The 14,919-nt window shown below is 35.6% G+C and overlaps 1 protein-coding gene across 2 annotated transcripts in view; it reads left to right on the top strand.

The window, feature by feature from the left end:
- Positions 1-9: 9 nt before the first annotated feature.
- Adamtsl1 (ADAMTS like 1) overlaps positions 10-14,919 on the top strand; it is a 905,649-nt gene continuing 890,739 nt past the window's right edge. For both annotated transcript variants that reach the window (XM_048783907.1, XM_048783906.1), the window contains exon 1: positions 10-320. In XM_048783907.1, the coding sequence (XP_048639864.1) occupies positions 234-320 (87 nt within the window). In that variant the 5' untranslated portion in view covers positions 10-233. The remainder of the gene's footprint in view (positions 321-14,919) is intronic.

The following is a 14,919-nucleotide window of genomic DNA, read 5'->3' as shown; positions in this document are numbered from 1 at the left end:
ATACGCCCCCAGCCCCCAGCGCACGCGCTCCCATTGAAAGCGCCGGGCTCCGCAGCCGCACCGCTGCTCCGAACACGCACCGCCAACCCCAGCGCAGCCTTGCCTCGCGCGGCTCGCGCCTGGAGCTTGGTCGCTTACTGCAACCGCGCAGCTCCAGCAGTCCGCGCAGGAGGCAGCTACAGCTTTCAGGGAGGGGTGTCTTCCAAGACTCCCTTTGGTCTCCGCGGGGGACCATGGCACGGCGGGAGGCGCCCAGAAACCCGGGGTTCCTGGCCCGCCTTCTCGGTGGCACCTGGTGCCTGCTCTATGTCGCCGGACAGGTAGGGCAGCCTGCGTTTCTAGCGTCCTTCCTGAACTTCTGGTCGTGCTCTTGTGGGGCGCGTTACAGCTTGGGGCGCGCTCTTTTCCGCGAAGGTCTGATCCAAGTCTGCGCCACCACCCGAGCTGGGACAGGTGGAGGAAAGCTAAGGCGAGCCCCGGGCAAGCTTCAGGCGGGCGGGGTCGATCTCTGCCCTGAGTCCTGGGACCCTGCCCCGGCTTCTCGCCGGTGCCGCCTAGGTCTTCCTTCCCGTGTGTAGAGTCGGGCGAGAAGGCGGCGTCTGATGGTAGAGCTGTCATCTCTCGGGAAGCCCGCGACCCCTCCACCTTTCCAGTCTGAGGAGTCCCCTCTCTGGCTCCTGGGGTCTCGGGGCAGTGCCTGCGAGACAGGGGTGCTGGGATACTCCTCCTCACTTCCGCTCTTCAGCGGACTCAGTGAACTTCTGACACAGTCACCCTGGGGCCACCGGTGGCTGTGTGTCAGGGCAGAGCAGACCGCAGACCAGGAGGGCTCTCGGGTACTTCCAGAAAGCAGATGAGGCGGGCGCAGGAGGGCTGGTCCCCGCCACACCCGGTCAAGTCCTCCGCGGTTTTCTGCTGGGTCACACAGGGTATAGGAATCGGGGAGTTCTGAGTGGGTTGCTTAGGCCCCCAGGCTGCGTAAAAGGACCCTGAGAGAAAGTGTCTAATTCACAGTTCGTGGTATATGACTTCAAGACTGGAGGGAGCTGCTTAGGGAAGGGGGCGGGGCCAAGAGTCAGGTCAATGTCAAGATGCTTGTGCTATCTAGCCTTGGCTTGTTTTTCAGAATCAGGTAGCTTTGGCCGAAAACCTATGATTTAGGCAGTTTGTACATAATTTGACCGACATAGATTTGCTTTTCATAGGGTTACTTGGGTTATTGGGGAAAATACTCAGCTACTCTTGCCCAGAATTATTGCCAGATAGCTTCCCTTTGTTTCCTTAGTGAGACTTGTCCAAATCAGGGGGCGGGGTGGGGGTGGGGGTTCCTGCCCTCGCTTTTACTTAGTGTTTTGAAACTTGTCTTCGCTATTTCTCTATTCTATTTCTGTATTTTAATTGTCATTTTGATTGTTGAGGTGCACTTCTTGAGGTTGAGAGAGGATCAAAAGTGAATTCTCAGAAGGACCCAGAGCCAACTAGGACCTGAGAGGCTACCCTAATAAGTGATAGAAATTTTCAGCTGGGAACACCTGCTTAGATAGGAAAAGTTTGTCTTAATTAACAGCAGGTTTTATTCCCACCATGCCTTGTTCCAGGCAGGCCTTCTCACTGATGGCTGCACAGAAGGGTTACCCAAGGGAGCTCTGGAACTCCCTGTGCTAGGGTCACTGCCCCACCTGAATTACATGACTAGGGGAGAGGGGAGGCCCAGGCTCAAGATTCCTAAAGTCTCAGGTGATTCCTTGTGCAGCTAGGTTGAAAACCTGAGCAAAAATGACAACTCTTAAGGTGACCTTTTTGGAGAATTATTCTCCAAAAGTAAACTAAAAGGAGAACAGAAAAAAGGCTCAGGAGTCTTGGCATGTAGTCTCCAGTTCTGGCTCTGCCCCTAACTAGCTGTGTCATTTTGGTCAAGGTCCTTAACCTTCCATTTCCTCATCTGTAAAATAAGGGTGTTGGCCTGTGTTCTCAAAGGTATTGCCAGCTCCAACAACTCCAGGCAGGTTGACTTCAAACCAGATGAAGACAACTTCAGTTTTATTTTTTTATACCCACAGGAGAAGTTCTACTTTATCCTTAAGATTTTGTTAACATGTCAACTAATGTTGGATCTAGCAAAAATGCTAAAGAGGAGTTTAATTCAGTTTCTTAGACTTTTGACACATATACATGTATAATTTTAAATACTTTCCACTTTGCCTGTTCAAATCACTTCAAGTCATTCCAGATTTTGGCCTTCAAAACAAATTGATTTTCCTAACATTACACACCTGTTCTTTCTTGCACCAGGTCTCAATCATGTCTTATAGATGAGGAAGATAAAAGCAGATTTGGGCCTTGTGTGTGGGTTGGCAGTGGCTTATTATCTAATTCCAAATGGTTTGGTCCTTTTTCACTCTTCAGGGCTGTTCTCCACATGTGAAAAGCCTGATTAAACTTGAGGAAAGGGTTTGGGACAGTTTAAAAATGGTAGCTGGTGGGCTGGGGATGTGGTGCAAGCGGTAGCACAGCTCGGTTGGCATGCGCAGGGCGCTGGGTTCGATCCTCAGCACCACATAAAAATAAAATAAAAATGCTGTGTCCACCGAAAACTAAAAAATAAATATTAAAAATTTATTGCTCTCTCTTAAAAAAAAGGTAGCTGGTTGGGTAGAATATAAGATGGGACTAACCTGGTCAGGTGTTTGTCAGAGCAACTCTTTTTTTTAACCTTGGACATTATGTAATTATTGAATTACATAGATTAAAAAATGAGGATAGTTAATATCAAATCAAGGAGAAATCATCCTATAACCAGGAGACAGTGCCAGATGATTTGAACATTATTTGGAATTTACATATTCTTTAAACTTTTTATTTTTTAAATTAAAGTACTCAATCCATGTACATATTACCAGACCTCTCTTTTATATATATTGTAGAAGGATAGTCTGAGATCAAGATCTACCAGTTAAAGTGAATTACAGCAATAGCTCAAAGAACAATTTTAATACAAATTAAAATTATTTGGAAATCTCAACATTTCTTTCTTCTTACTATATTTCTACTTTCAGAGGTTACTTCCTTTTCCTTCTAGTCTGCCTGAATTAGTCTCCTTTCAGATTCTTTTCCGCTCACTCCTTAGGTTTATAAAACTGATTATTTTACTGATTAATTTCACTTCATAAGCTGAACCTGAACTCACCCTCTTAGCCAATTTTCCCCCCATGAGAATGGGTGTAACTAGTGTTTTTAAATAGTAGGTATTATCAACTACTTAATGATTTCTACAACCTAACTGTGACAATGAAGAAAGTCCATCAAGAGAGTGGGTTTTCACATCAGTGCAAATCTACTACTATTGCTTAAAAATGTCACTTAGTGGCAATTTGTGTCCTTTTGGTAGTATATCAATGATGGCTCATTAAAATATAAAGATTGAATATTTTTCACTTCCAGTGGTGTTCTTGGTGCTATACTTGCTAGAAATTCAGTAGTGAAGTAAATAGTTCTAGAATGGCTGAAAAGAATCTGTGCCTTTATAGATAGATTTTTTCAACTAGGGAGCTTGAAAAGGACTGGCTTGTCTTTTATTGGTCTGTTTATGTGTTTGCTGTCATTTATTTTAATTTTTACAATAATAACTACTGTGTGGTTAAAAAATACTACTAAGAGCTTAGAAAGAAACAGCAACTTCTTGCCCCACTGTTTTTCTTAAGCTTAGATACCATCCCTAGAGGCAATCATTTTCATTTTTATTGTCTTGAGGTATATCTGGCATACAGTAAACTACACATTTAAAATGTACAATTTGGTAAGTTTTGACGAATGCATACACCCATGACACCATTATCCCAGTTTCCTCATGACCTTTTGTGATGTCTCCCTCTCATCCATATCATTAGGAACATGATTAGTTTACATTTCTATAAATTAGTTTACATTTCTAGAATTTTTTGTAAATGGGATCAGACCCCCACATCCTTTTTGGTTTGGCCTTTTTCACTCAGTATAATTATCTTGTGATTATCTATGCTGTATCATATATCAATAATAGTTCATTGCTTTTATTCCCCCTGAGTTTACACTGTATGGATTTTTCAGTTTATTGTACATCAACTTTCACCTATTAATATTCAGTGTGTTTCTTTTTGGCTATTATCAATAAAGTTGCTATGAACAGTTGTGTACAAGTGTTTGTACGAATATGTGGTTTTTATTTACATTATGTAAATACCTAGGAGTTGAATGGCTGAATCATATGCCAGGTGTGTGCTTAACTTTTTAAGAAACTTAGTTTTTAAAGATGGCACTGTGGTCCCCCCAACCCATGGTTTCGCTTTCTGTGTTTTCTATTCTCTGTTGTCACTGTGGTCTGAAAATATTAAATGGAAAGTTCAAGAAATAACTTATAAGTTTTAAATAACTTACGATTGTATGTGCTAACTGTTCCATATTATTATTGTTTTGTTAATTTTTACTCTGCCTCATCTATAAATCAAACTTTCCCATAGAAATGTATGAATAAGAAAAACCATTGGTATTACCTGAGATTTTAAGCATTCTCTGAGTGTCTCAGAGAATATTCCCTGAGAGGATAAAGGAAGGCCACTCTATCATTTTACGTTCTTACAAAAGCTCATGAGACTTAGAATTCTTCTTATCTTTGCCAACCCCTGGTGTGTGTGGTGCTTTATTTTAGCCATACCTGTAGTAATAGTTTGTTCTATGTTTTAATTTGCAATTCACTAAGTATTAATGATGTTGAACATTTTTTTCATGGATTTTATTTATTTCATGGGTTTATTTGAATATATAGTCATGTATCACTTAATGGTGGATAAATGTTCTGAGAAATGAGTCATTGCACGATTTTTGTCATTTTTTGAACCTGATAGAGTGTACTTACATAAACTATGACTATTGAGATGTCACTAAGTGATAAAATCTTATGGGACCACCATCATGTAAGCAGTCCGTTATCTACTGAAATGTCATTATGCATACAATGCATGACAGTACTCTTCTTTGGAAAAATTTCTATTGAAATATTGGTTCTTTATTGTTAGTTTTTTATTATCGAGTTTGGAGAATTCTTGATGTATTCTGGCTATGTCTTTGAAGAAATGCATGATTTGAAAAATTTTCTCTCAGTCTGTGGTGTGTCTTTTCCTTTAATAGCATCTTCTGATTAAGTTTTTAATTTTGATGAAATTGGACTTATCAAATCATTTCTTGGTGTATTGTGATTTTGCTCATTTCTAAGAAACATTTGATCTACTCAAGGATCACAGACATATTTTTCCTAAAAGTTTATAGTTTTTGGTTTTACATTTAATCTACATATCATATTGAGTTCATTTGTATGCATGGGCCACAGTTCAGTTTTCACATAATTTGAAATTCGATTATTCTAGCATAATTTTTTGTAGAGATTACCCTTTCTCCACTATGCTGTCTATATACATACCTTCATCAAAAATCAGTTGTCTATTCATGTGGGGTCTATTTTTGGGTTTTCCATTGTACTTGAATGAACTCTTTGTCTATTGCTATGCCAGTAGCATGCTCTCTTGTGTACTGGAGTTTTATAAAAGGTCATTAACTCAGGAATGTGATCCTTCCAACTTTGTCCTTCATTTTCAGATCATAGATTTGGTTATTTTATATGAATTTTATAATCAGTTTGGTAGTTTAAAAACATGCAAGCAGGGATTTATTTGGGAGTATTTTAATTTATAGATTTATTTTGAGAAAATTGGCCTCTTGACAATACTAAGTTTTATGATCCATGGATATGGTATATCTCTTTATTTGTTTAGGTCCTTTAAGCCATGTCAGATTGTTTCAGTATATAGTCTTACACATTTTTGTCAGCTTTATTAATAAATATTTCTTTTGTTTTTCTTTTTGTGCTCCTTTATTATCTAATTTAATATTATTAGAGTATGTAGTTATGTTGTCTGACTCATTTCTGCTACTGGTTCTTTCTTTTGTTCTTTCTTTTTTTCCTGACTAATCTGGAAAATTTTCAATTTTATCAAGTCTTCTTAAAGAACCACTTTTGATTTCATGAATTTTTCTTTGTTGTTCTTGCTTTCTATTTCCTTGCTTATATTTTCATTTCCTCTTTTATATTATTTTTTTTCTGATACTATTTTGAGTTTTATTTGGTCTTATTTTTTTAGTTTCTTAAGGCATATGCTGAGATCATAGCTATAAAATCTTTTTGGTTTTTTGATATAGCTTTTTAGTGATTTAAATGTTATTAAATTCTTCTTTAGTCATATGCCATAAATTTTGATGTATCAGTTTTATTCAGATCAAAATATTTGTTATTTCACTTTGATTTCTTATTTGACCAGTGGTTATTCAGGAGTATATTGTTTTGTTTCTAAACAATACAGGATTTCCCAGATATCTTTATGTTATTGATTTTTTTAATTTAATTCCAATCTGGTCAGAGAATACATTTTATGGAACTTGAATTTTTAAAAATTTGTTGACACTTGTTTTATGGCATAGAGTATGTTCACTCTTAGTAAATACACTCATATGTGTGTTTGAAAAGAACTAGATTTTCTACAGATTTGTGTCTTCTACTTTTTTCCTGGCTGTTGTTTGGTGGAATAGTCTATAAATATCGATTAAGTCCTGTTGATAGCATTGTTCAAATCATCTGTACACTTACTGATTTTCTTTATACTTATTATATTGAATACTGAGAGAAGAGTATCAAAATCATCATCTATGTGGATTTTTCTATTTCTCCTTAAAGTTCTATTAATTTTTTTGCTTTATTTATTTTGAAGCTGTTATTGGGCATATAATTTTTAGAATTGTTATGTTATTCTGGTGAATTGAGCCTTTTATTATTCCTTTTTTATTCTATTTATTTATTTTTGCAATTATGATTCTTAATACACCTTTATACCACAATTTATCATATCTCTGATTTTATTATTCTTAAATGACCTTCTCTCCCCCTGGTGATAGTCTGTGCTTTAAAATCTACTTTGCCTTTGAGTATCTTAACATTAGATAAACATTTTAAATTCTTTGGATTTTTATATGACAGCTCCATAGTTTTTACAATATACTTTAAATGTGACTTCTAGATCATATTTTATTCAATTCCTATTATTGAATGATTTCCTAATTCTTTCTTAATTTACTTTTATCCTGCTTTCATTATCATTTATTATATTAAAAAAATCAATACTCAGCATTATATTGTCATTGCTACATCTAACATATAGTGTATTATTATTTTATTTTCTTCTAATATATTTCTTTTTCCAAGCTTTATTGACTCAAAATTCACATAATTCACAATTCACCCATTTAAAGTATACAATTCCACTATGGAAATTATTATGGCGGTTCCTCAAAAGACTAGGAATGGAACCTCCATATGACCCAGATATACCACTCCTTGTTATTTATTGTAAAGAATTTAAGTCATCATACTATAGTGATACATGCATACCCATGTTTATAACTGCTCAATTCACAATAGCCAAACTATGGAACCAGCCTAGGTGTCCATCAATGGATGAATGGATAAAGAAAATGTAGTATATAAACACAATGAAGTTTTATTCAGCCATGAAGAAAAATAAAATTATGTCATTCTCTGGGAAGTGGATGAAATTGAGAACATTATGCTGGGTAAAATAAGCCCAAATCAGAAAGTCAAGGGTCATGTTTTCTCCCATATGTGAGCAAGCCAGCAAGGAAAAAGGAAAGTAGGGGTATCTCATGAAAATTCACGGGAGTTTAGTGAGTAAAGGGACCAGGAGGAGAGAAAGGGGAAATACTGGGTAATGATATTAGCCAAATTTATTATTATATTTTGTGCATGTATAAATATTTAACAATAAATCACATCACTATGTACAACTATAATGCATCAATTAAAGTGGATAAAAACAGTGTACACTTCAGTGGGTTTTATTCACAGATGTGTACAACAATTTTACATATTTGATTTTACATTTTTGTCACCTCAAAAAAAAAAAAGACAAAAATCCATGTTCCCTTTAGTTATCTCTATTCTCCTTTTATATTAGCCTTAAGCAAACACCGATCTTTCTTTCTACTTTAGATTTTCATATGATCTATTTTTAAGAAGGTTACATGCTCAGCTGAAAAGAAAATGTATTCAGTCGTTTTTGGATGAAATATTATATAGATGTTTGAAGTCCATGTGATTTATAATATTTTTACATTTGAAGAGTCTTTACTGAGTTTTTGTCTGGATGACCTATCTTGTGATGAGAGTGGTATGTTGAAAGCACTCAGTATTATTGTACTGGGGTATATCTGTGCCTTTAATTTTAGTAGTATCTGTTTTATGTAATTAAGTGTACCAAAATTTGGGGCATAAATGTTTATTATTATTATATCTTCTTGTTGGATAATTCCCTTTACCACTATAAAGTGACCTTCTTTTTCTCTTCTGATTAATTCTGGCTTGAAGTCTGCTTTGTTAGATATGAGAGTAGCTACTCCTGCTTGTTTTGGGGCTGCATTTGCATGGTATATCAATTTCCATCTTTTCACTTTTAGACTGTAGCAGTATAATAAAGATAGTTTTAAAAATCTTTTCAAATTTAAACTTTTTAAAAAAGTAGGGCCATTTAAAATACCATAATAATTTGTGATTGCTTCTTTCACTTAGCAGATTTTCAAGGTTCATCAAAGTTTTAGTTTATTTCAGTACATCATTCCTTTTTATGGCTGCATAATATTATAATTATATCTACATTAGATATCTTATGAATGTGTCATAGTATATTTATGTTTGTTGATGGGCATTCGGGTTCTTTCCACATTTTGCTATTATAATAATGCTGTAAAAATTTACATACAGTCTGGGGATGTGGCTCAAGCGGTAGCGCACTTGCCTGTCATGCACAGAGCGCTGGGTTTGATCCTCAACACCACATAAAAATAAAATAACGATGTTGTGTCCACCGAGAACTAAAAAATAAATATTGAAAAATTCTCTCTCTCTCTCTCTCTCTCTCTCTCTCTCTCTCTTTCAAAAAAATTACAAGTTTTTGTATGGGTATATTTTCATATCTCTGGGGCATATCTATTGGAGTAAAATTACTGTAAAAATTATAACTGTATGTTTAGTTATTTGAAGAACTGCTGGAGTGCTTTCCAAAGTGGTCACACTTCACACATTTCCACCAGTAGTGGATATTCCAATTTTCCCATATCCTCACCAATACTTTATATTATCCAACTTTGTATTATATATCCAAAGTGGGGTATGAATTAATAGCTCATTGTGGTTTTCATGTGTATTTCCCTAATGAGTAATGATGTTGAGCATCTTTTCACCTATCATATTTTTTTTAAAGAGAGAGAGAGAGAGAGAGAATTTTTTTTAATATTTATTTTTTAGTTTTTGCCGGACACAACATCTTTATTTGTATATGGTGCTGAGGATCGAACCCAGTGCTGCAAGCATGCCAGGCAAGTGTGCTACCACTTGAGCCACATCCCCAGCCCCCACTTATCATATTTTTTTAAAGGAGTTAATAATTGCCTTGGTAGAAAGAAAATTCTTAATTTATGTAATTGTCACTCTTTTCCTCTAATGCTACGTCGACCTATCATAATACTACGAATACTTTTTTCAGGTGCTAAGGCACAGTACAATCCTATTTGTTTCTTTGCTAGGGTTTCTCCTTCCACAGTCCTGGGCTGTCTCCCTATCTGATTGCTTTCTGCAGAGTTGCCCACTTAGCTGTCATACCAAGACTTCCATCTACTGTTTTTATTCTGTCAAATTTCCTATTACAGATTCCACAACCATAAAGTATGAGTATGGAAGTAAAATTTTTAATTAGTTTTGTGTCTAAAAAAATTATTTTGCTCTCTCACTTGTTTCTTAGTTTGCATGGTTTATAGTCCTATGTTGAAAATAATTTTCTCCCTGTATCTACTCTCCACCACACCACCCAAGTTTTGAAGGCATTACTATATCTCTTTGAGCAGCCAATGACATTTCTAATCTAGATCCTGTGTTGTTAGTCTGATTTAAAAAAAATATTTCTAGAATGGTTACTTTATATCTGGTGCTCTAAATTGGGGTTGGTACAATTTTTCTGTAAAGGGCAATGTAGTATGTATTGTAGGCTTTGTGGGCCATACTGTGTCCCAGCTACTCAACTCTGCTATTGTACATGAAAATAACCATAGACAATATGTAAATGAATGATTATATAAATGGAATAAGGCTCTGCTCCAATAAACTATTTATAAAACCAGGTGATAGGCAAGATTTGTCTTACGAGCCATAATTTGCTGACTGCTATGTTGAAGTTTCATGATATTGTGGCTTGGTGTGGTTTATTTAAATTCATTGTGCTAGGTTATCTGTGGGCTTTCAATAGATCTATCTCCTTCAGTTTGAGGAATATCTGCTTTCATATGTCTTTGATAATTTACTCCCAATATCTTATGTGTCTTCTTTATATGAAATGCCTATTAGTTATGGGTTTCCTATATCAAAAATCTATATTTAAAAACATTTTCTCTTATTTTTATTACCTTATTGTTATGGTTTTATTTACAAGATTTTTCTCAGTTTTATTTTTTAACAATCTTCATAGATTTTCAACCAGTATTCCTCTGTGTAGATAAACTCTCTTCTTCCCTCCCTTTCTATAGCACCAGGTGCCTCCACGTTGGAAGTCTTCTTTCTTGAAGTTTTACAGGCCAAATGGTCTTGCTTCTCATCATTGTCTTTCTCTGCAGGCGCAATTCTGTTCGTCCAGTTACATCCTCCACGAGTTTTCCATATTCCAAGAATTTATTGGCATCTTTTGTTGGCTGTTGTCTCCTTTCCAGTTCTCTTGTCATCTTTATTTATTTACTGTTATTTTAAAAGACATTTCCGAAAGAATGGAGAAAATATGGTGTTCAATCTGCCATGTTAGACTAGAAGTTAGCACTATGTATTCTCTTTCATAATTCTATTTTCTCATCCTTACCCGTTTCCAAATCCCATTAAAAATCATTTTGGTTATGATACATACTTTTCCAAGACTGATGCTTTCCAATTCTCAGTGTGAGACTTTGCCCAATATTATAAAGAAGACACTGAACTGGAGTCCTAGAGGTCTGGGAACTGGTTCTGGGTATACTGACGTCTCTGCAACTAAGAGACTCAGGATTTTATTGAGGGAATGGAATCATTGCTTACCTTCTGGGTTTCAAACACAATAATACATACTTTCTTCATTTTCATTTTTGTGTTTTAGTTTTCATATTTTCACTAACTGTTTCCATCTTATTTTATGCTGTTTTAAGTAAAACAGAGTCTAACCTATTTGCTGATAGATGCAGCACAGTAATATTTTGTTTTACAAATTTTGGTGTTCATATTTGGAAACAGTTTTATGAGGGAACATGGAGTTAACATGATGTAAAGATCTGGCCTTGAAATATCATCTATTGTATTAAAATTTATTCTCTAAGGTATGATTGATATTCAGACTTTTTTGTAGTAGAGAATAGAGATGAGGTAAAATGAATGGGGAAATAGTTCTGAATAGATATTAATTCCATATCAGTTTTAATATTTTGTTTTGTACTAGGATGATCTCTAAGTAGAGAATTGTGCATTTTTGGGGATGATGGAGTGGGTGGGGCATAAGCAACATTTCTTTTCTACCCCATTCATGACATGGGACTGCATAGCTGGAAGAAGGCTTAGTGATTCTTTAATCTTGTGGTTCACAAAGTTCAGCATGTGCAAGTCAGTTTGAGGAATATCTGCTTTCATTTGTCTTTGATAATTTCCTTCCCAATATTTTATCTGCTATATTATATACTTCCAGAGGTCACCAAGCATAGAGATATCTGACTAAGTGCTTAGAAACTTTCAATGCAGATTCCTGAGCCTCACACTCAGAGATTCTGATTTACATGAGTAGGATGGGCCTAAGAATCTGCATTTGTTACAGGTACTGCCCTCATATACCCAGAGTTGGACCAAAGACCACTTTTGGGGAGACACTGATCTGACCTCTCTTACTTACAGATGAGAGAAATAAGGTCCTAGGCAGTTGAGTGACTTGTCCCAGTTTGATGGTGGGAGTGGACCACGTGTCTCATAACTCTGTTCAATGATTTTTCCCACTAGAGCACACACTATTATTTTAGTGTCTCGTTACATCATGAACTAAAGATATGAACCACCAGCTTAAAGTGTCTTTATTTGTAGTAACCTCAGTTTTTTATAAATGGTTTTCAGATGTTTGGGAATAGCTTTAGCTCATAGTCACTCTGCAGCTGAGGAATGATCAGGAAAAAGGGAGAGGAAAGCCCTCCACCCTCTCCCGTCCACAAAACCTGCTGGAGACTGGCTTCTGTGTACTTTCTCTTCTAGCCATCATGCCCCTAGAAGATTAACAGATCCTTAGTTAGAAAACTGTCCAAAGCATCCAGGAATCTGACACTTGATGAAATGAAGAGTACATGCTGCCGAACACCTTCCCTTTCCAAGTGCGATGTAGCAACTGCTGCTACATTCTTGGAGGGAGAAAGGAAATGTTTCATGTGCCTATTATTTAGGATATTCTCCCCATCTCGACCACAAACAAGCCAAACAAAATACACCCATACATTCTACACTGAGTCATGCATAGTATGTGATGTCAAACTACATATGGAAAGAAATGAAATTTTCTGTACTGCTAATAGTCATTGTTATAATCTTGTGCATTTCATGAAGAATGATCATTGTGAATTTTCTTTCAGAAATCCATTGCAGAGAAAATGGCTGTTATTAAAGAGTGCCTTTTTACTGATACATGCTGAAATTTGATTTCTCATGTTCTAACACTCCTTCTAAAACTCTATATAAGGATGGGAGAGACTACGTGCAACCAATGATTGCGAATCATGGTGGCTTAACACCACAAAGGGTTATTTCCCCATTTGGCCACAGCTCCTGTGCAAATTGTTGGGTTCTGGGTCCACTGTGTGCCCACAATAATCCCTGCTGACAGCAGTTCCATCTCCACCTCCACAACCGTGGCCTCCAGGGCAGGAAAAGGAGGAGTCTAAAGGAGTCTAAACAAATACTTTCACTCTAAGGCCATGGACATTGCTTCTGCTCACATGTTATTGGCCAAATCCAATTCAAGAGGGTGCTAAGTATAATGTTATCTTGAACCTAGAATGTTCACTTTGTTGCTCTGGTTTCAACCTCATTAGCTTTTCCAAATATTGAGACTTCCAAGATGTGGTCTAGATGTTTAGGTTTTCTGACTGTGCATACTTGTGAACAGAAGTTCTTTGACATTACTGTGAAACCACCTAAAATTATCTTTGACTTTATCATTTAAATTTAAATTTTTTTTTATCATTGTAAGACATAAGCTTTACAATCTTAACAATTTTTGAATACACAGTTCATCCCTATTAAGTACTTCATTGTACAACTGTCACTACTCGCCCCTCCAAAATGAACTTTTTTCATCTTGCAGAATTGAAACTATACTCACTAAAAAACAACTCCTATCTTCTCTTCTCCAGCCCCCAGTGATAATCACCATTCTAATTTCTCTGCCTACGAACCTGACTATAGTACTAGGTACTTTATAGAAATAGAATAATCTGGTATTTGTCATTTTTTGTGACTGGTTTATTTTGCTTAGCATGGTATTCACAAGTTTCATGGGTGTTATAGTATTTATCACAGTCTTCTTCTTTTGGGGGGCTAAATAGTGTTTCTTTGCATAAACACACACACCACATTTTGTTTATCCATTCATTCATTGTTGGACATTTGAGTTCCTTCTGCCTTTTGGCTATTATTATAAACACTGGAATTCCACTTTGAGATCTCTCTCTCTCTCTCTCTCTCTCTCTGTGTGTGTGTGTATATATATATATGTATACACACACAGATAAATAACTAAGTTGTCCAAAATCATGTTTTTATATATATATATATATATATATATATATGAATAAATTTTAAGAAGATTGATGTTATATATATAGAGAGAGTACATATAATATATTCATGTATCTGTATATATATATAATATATATTTATATATTTTATAAAAGAGAAGCAACACCTGTCTCTGCAGACCTTTTTATGGGGGGCGGGGAAGTCTAAGAAATAATTTTCACTCAAATGTGGATCTAATAGGCTTTCTTCAGCAATCTTCTGCCAATGGTTAAAATAAAGGCTGAATAATATTTCACTCAGTTCCTATGCATTCAACCAAATCAACAGGTCAAAGGATTCTTTTATTTAGTCTTGTATATAATCTGCAAGATAGGGGACAATATGTAGCTAAGACATTAGTTTTCCTCTAAAGATCCAAAAATGTGACAAAAAGAAATTACATTATATTCTTTTTGTGCATCTGAATCATACTGTGTGAAAGGGTGTCAAATATGAATCAATATAAAATGAAGTCATGTAAACTAATTGCATGCATGGCATGATGTAGAATCTTGGGAAGAGTGCTAAGGGAAAAGGCAGAAGACCACAATCCAAACTCTGTTTGCTGCTTGCTGATTGCATGACTTTGGACAATTACATATATTTTTGAGTTTTTTTTTTAATCTATAGAATGAAGTTCTTGTAATTACATGTTCTAGTGTGCCAATGCCAATTAACCACAAAGTTCTAAAATGATAAAGATCAAAGGTTTCCAACTATTTTAATATAAAAAAATCTCTTTTTAAAATTTATCTTTAATTGCCATAGTAATTATATCTATTAATGGGGTGTGGTGTGACATTTCAATTTTTGTATATATATATAATATATATATATATATTATATATATATTATATATATATTATATATATATATAATATATATAATATATATAATATATATATATATATATTATATATATATATATATATTATATATATTATATATAT

The sequence above is a fragment of the Marmota marmota genome, unplaced genomic scaffold (assembly GCF_001458135.2).
Source record: "Marmota marmota marmota unplaced genomic scaffold, marMar, whole genome shotgun sequence".
Lineage (NCBI taxonomy): Eukaryota > Metazoa > Chordata > Mammalia > Rodentia > Sciuridae > Marmota > Marmota marmota.
This window is presented reverse-complemented; position numbering and strand designations above follow the sequence as displayed.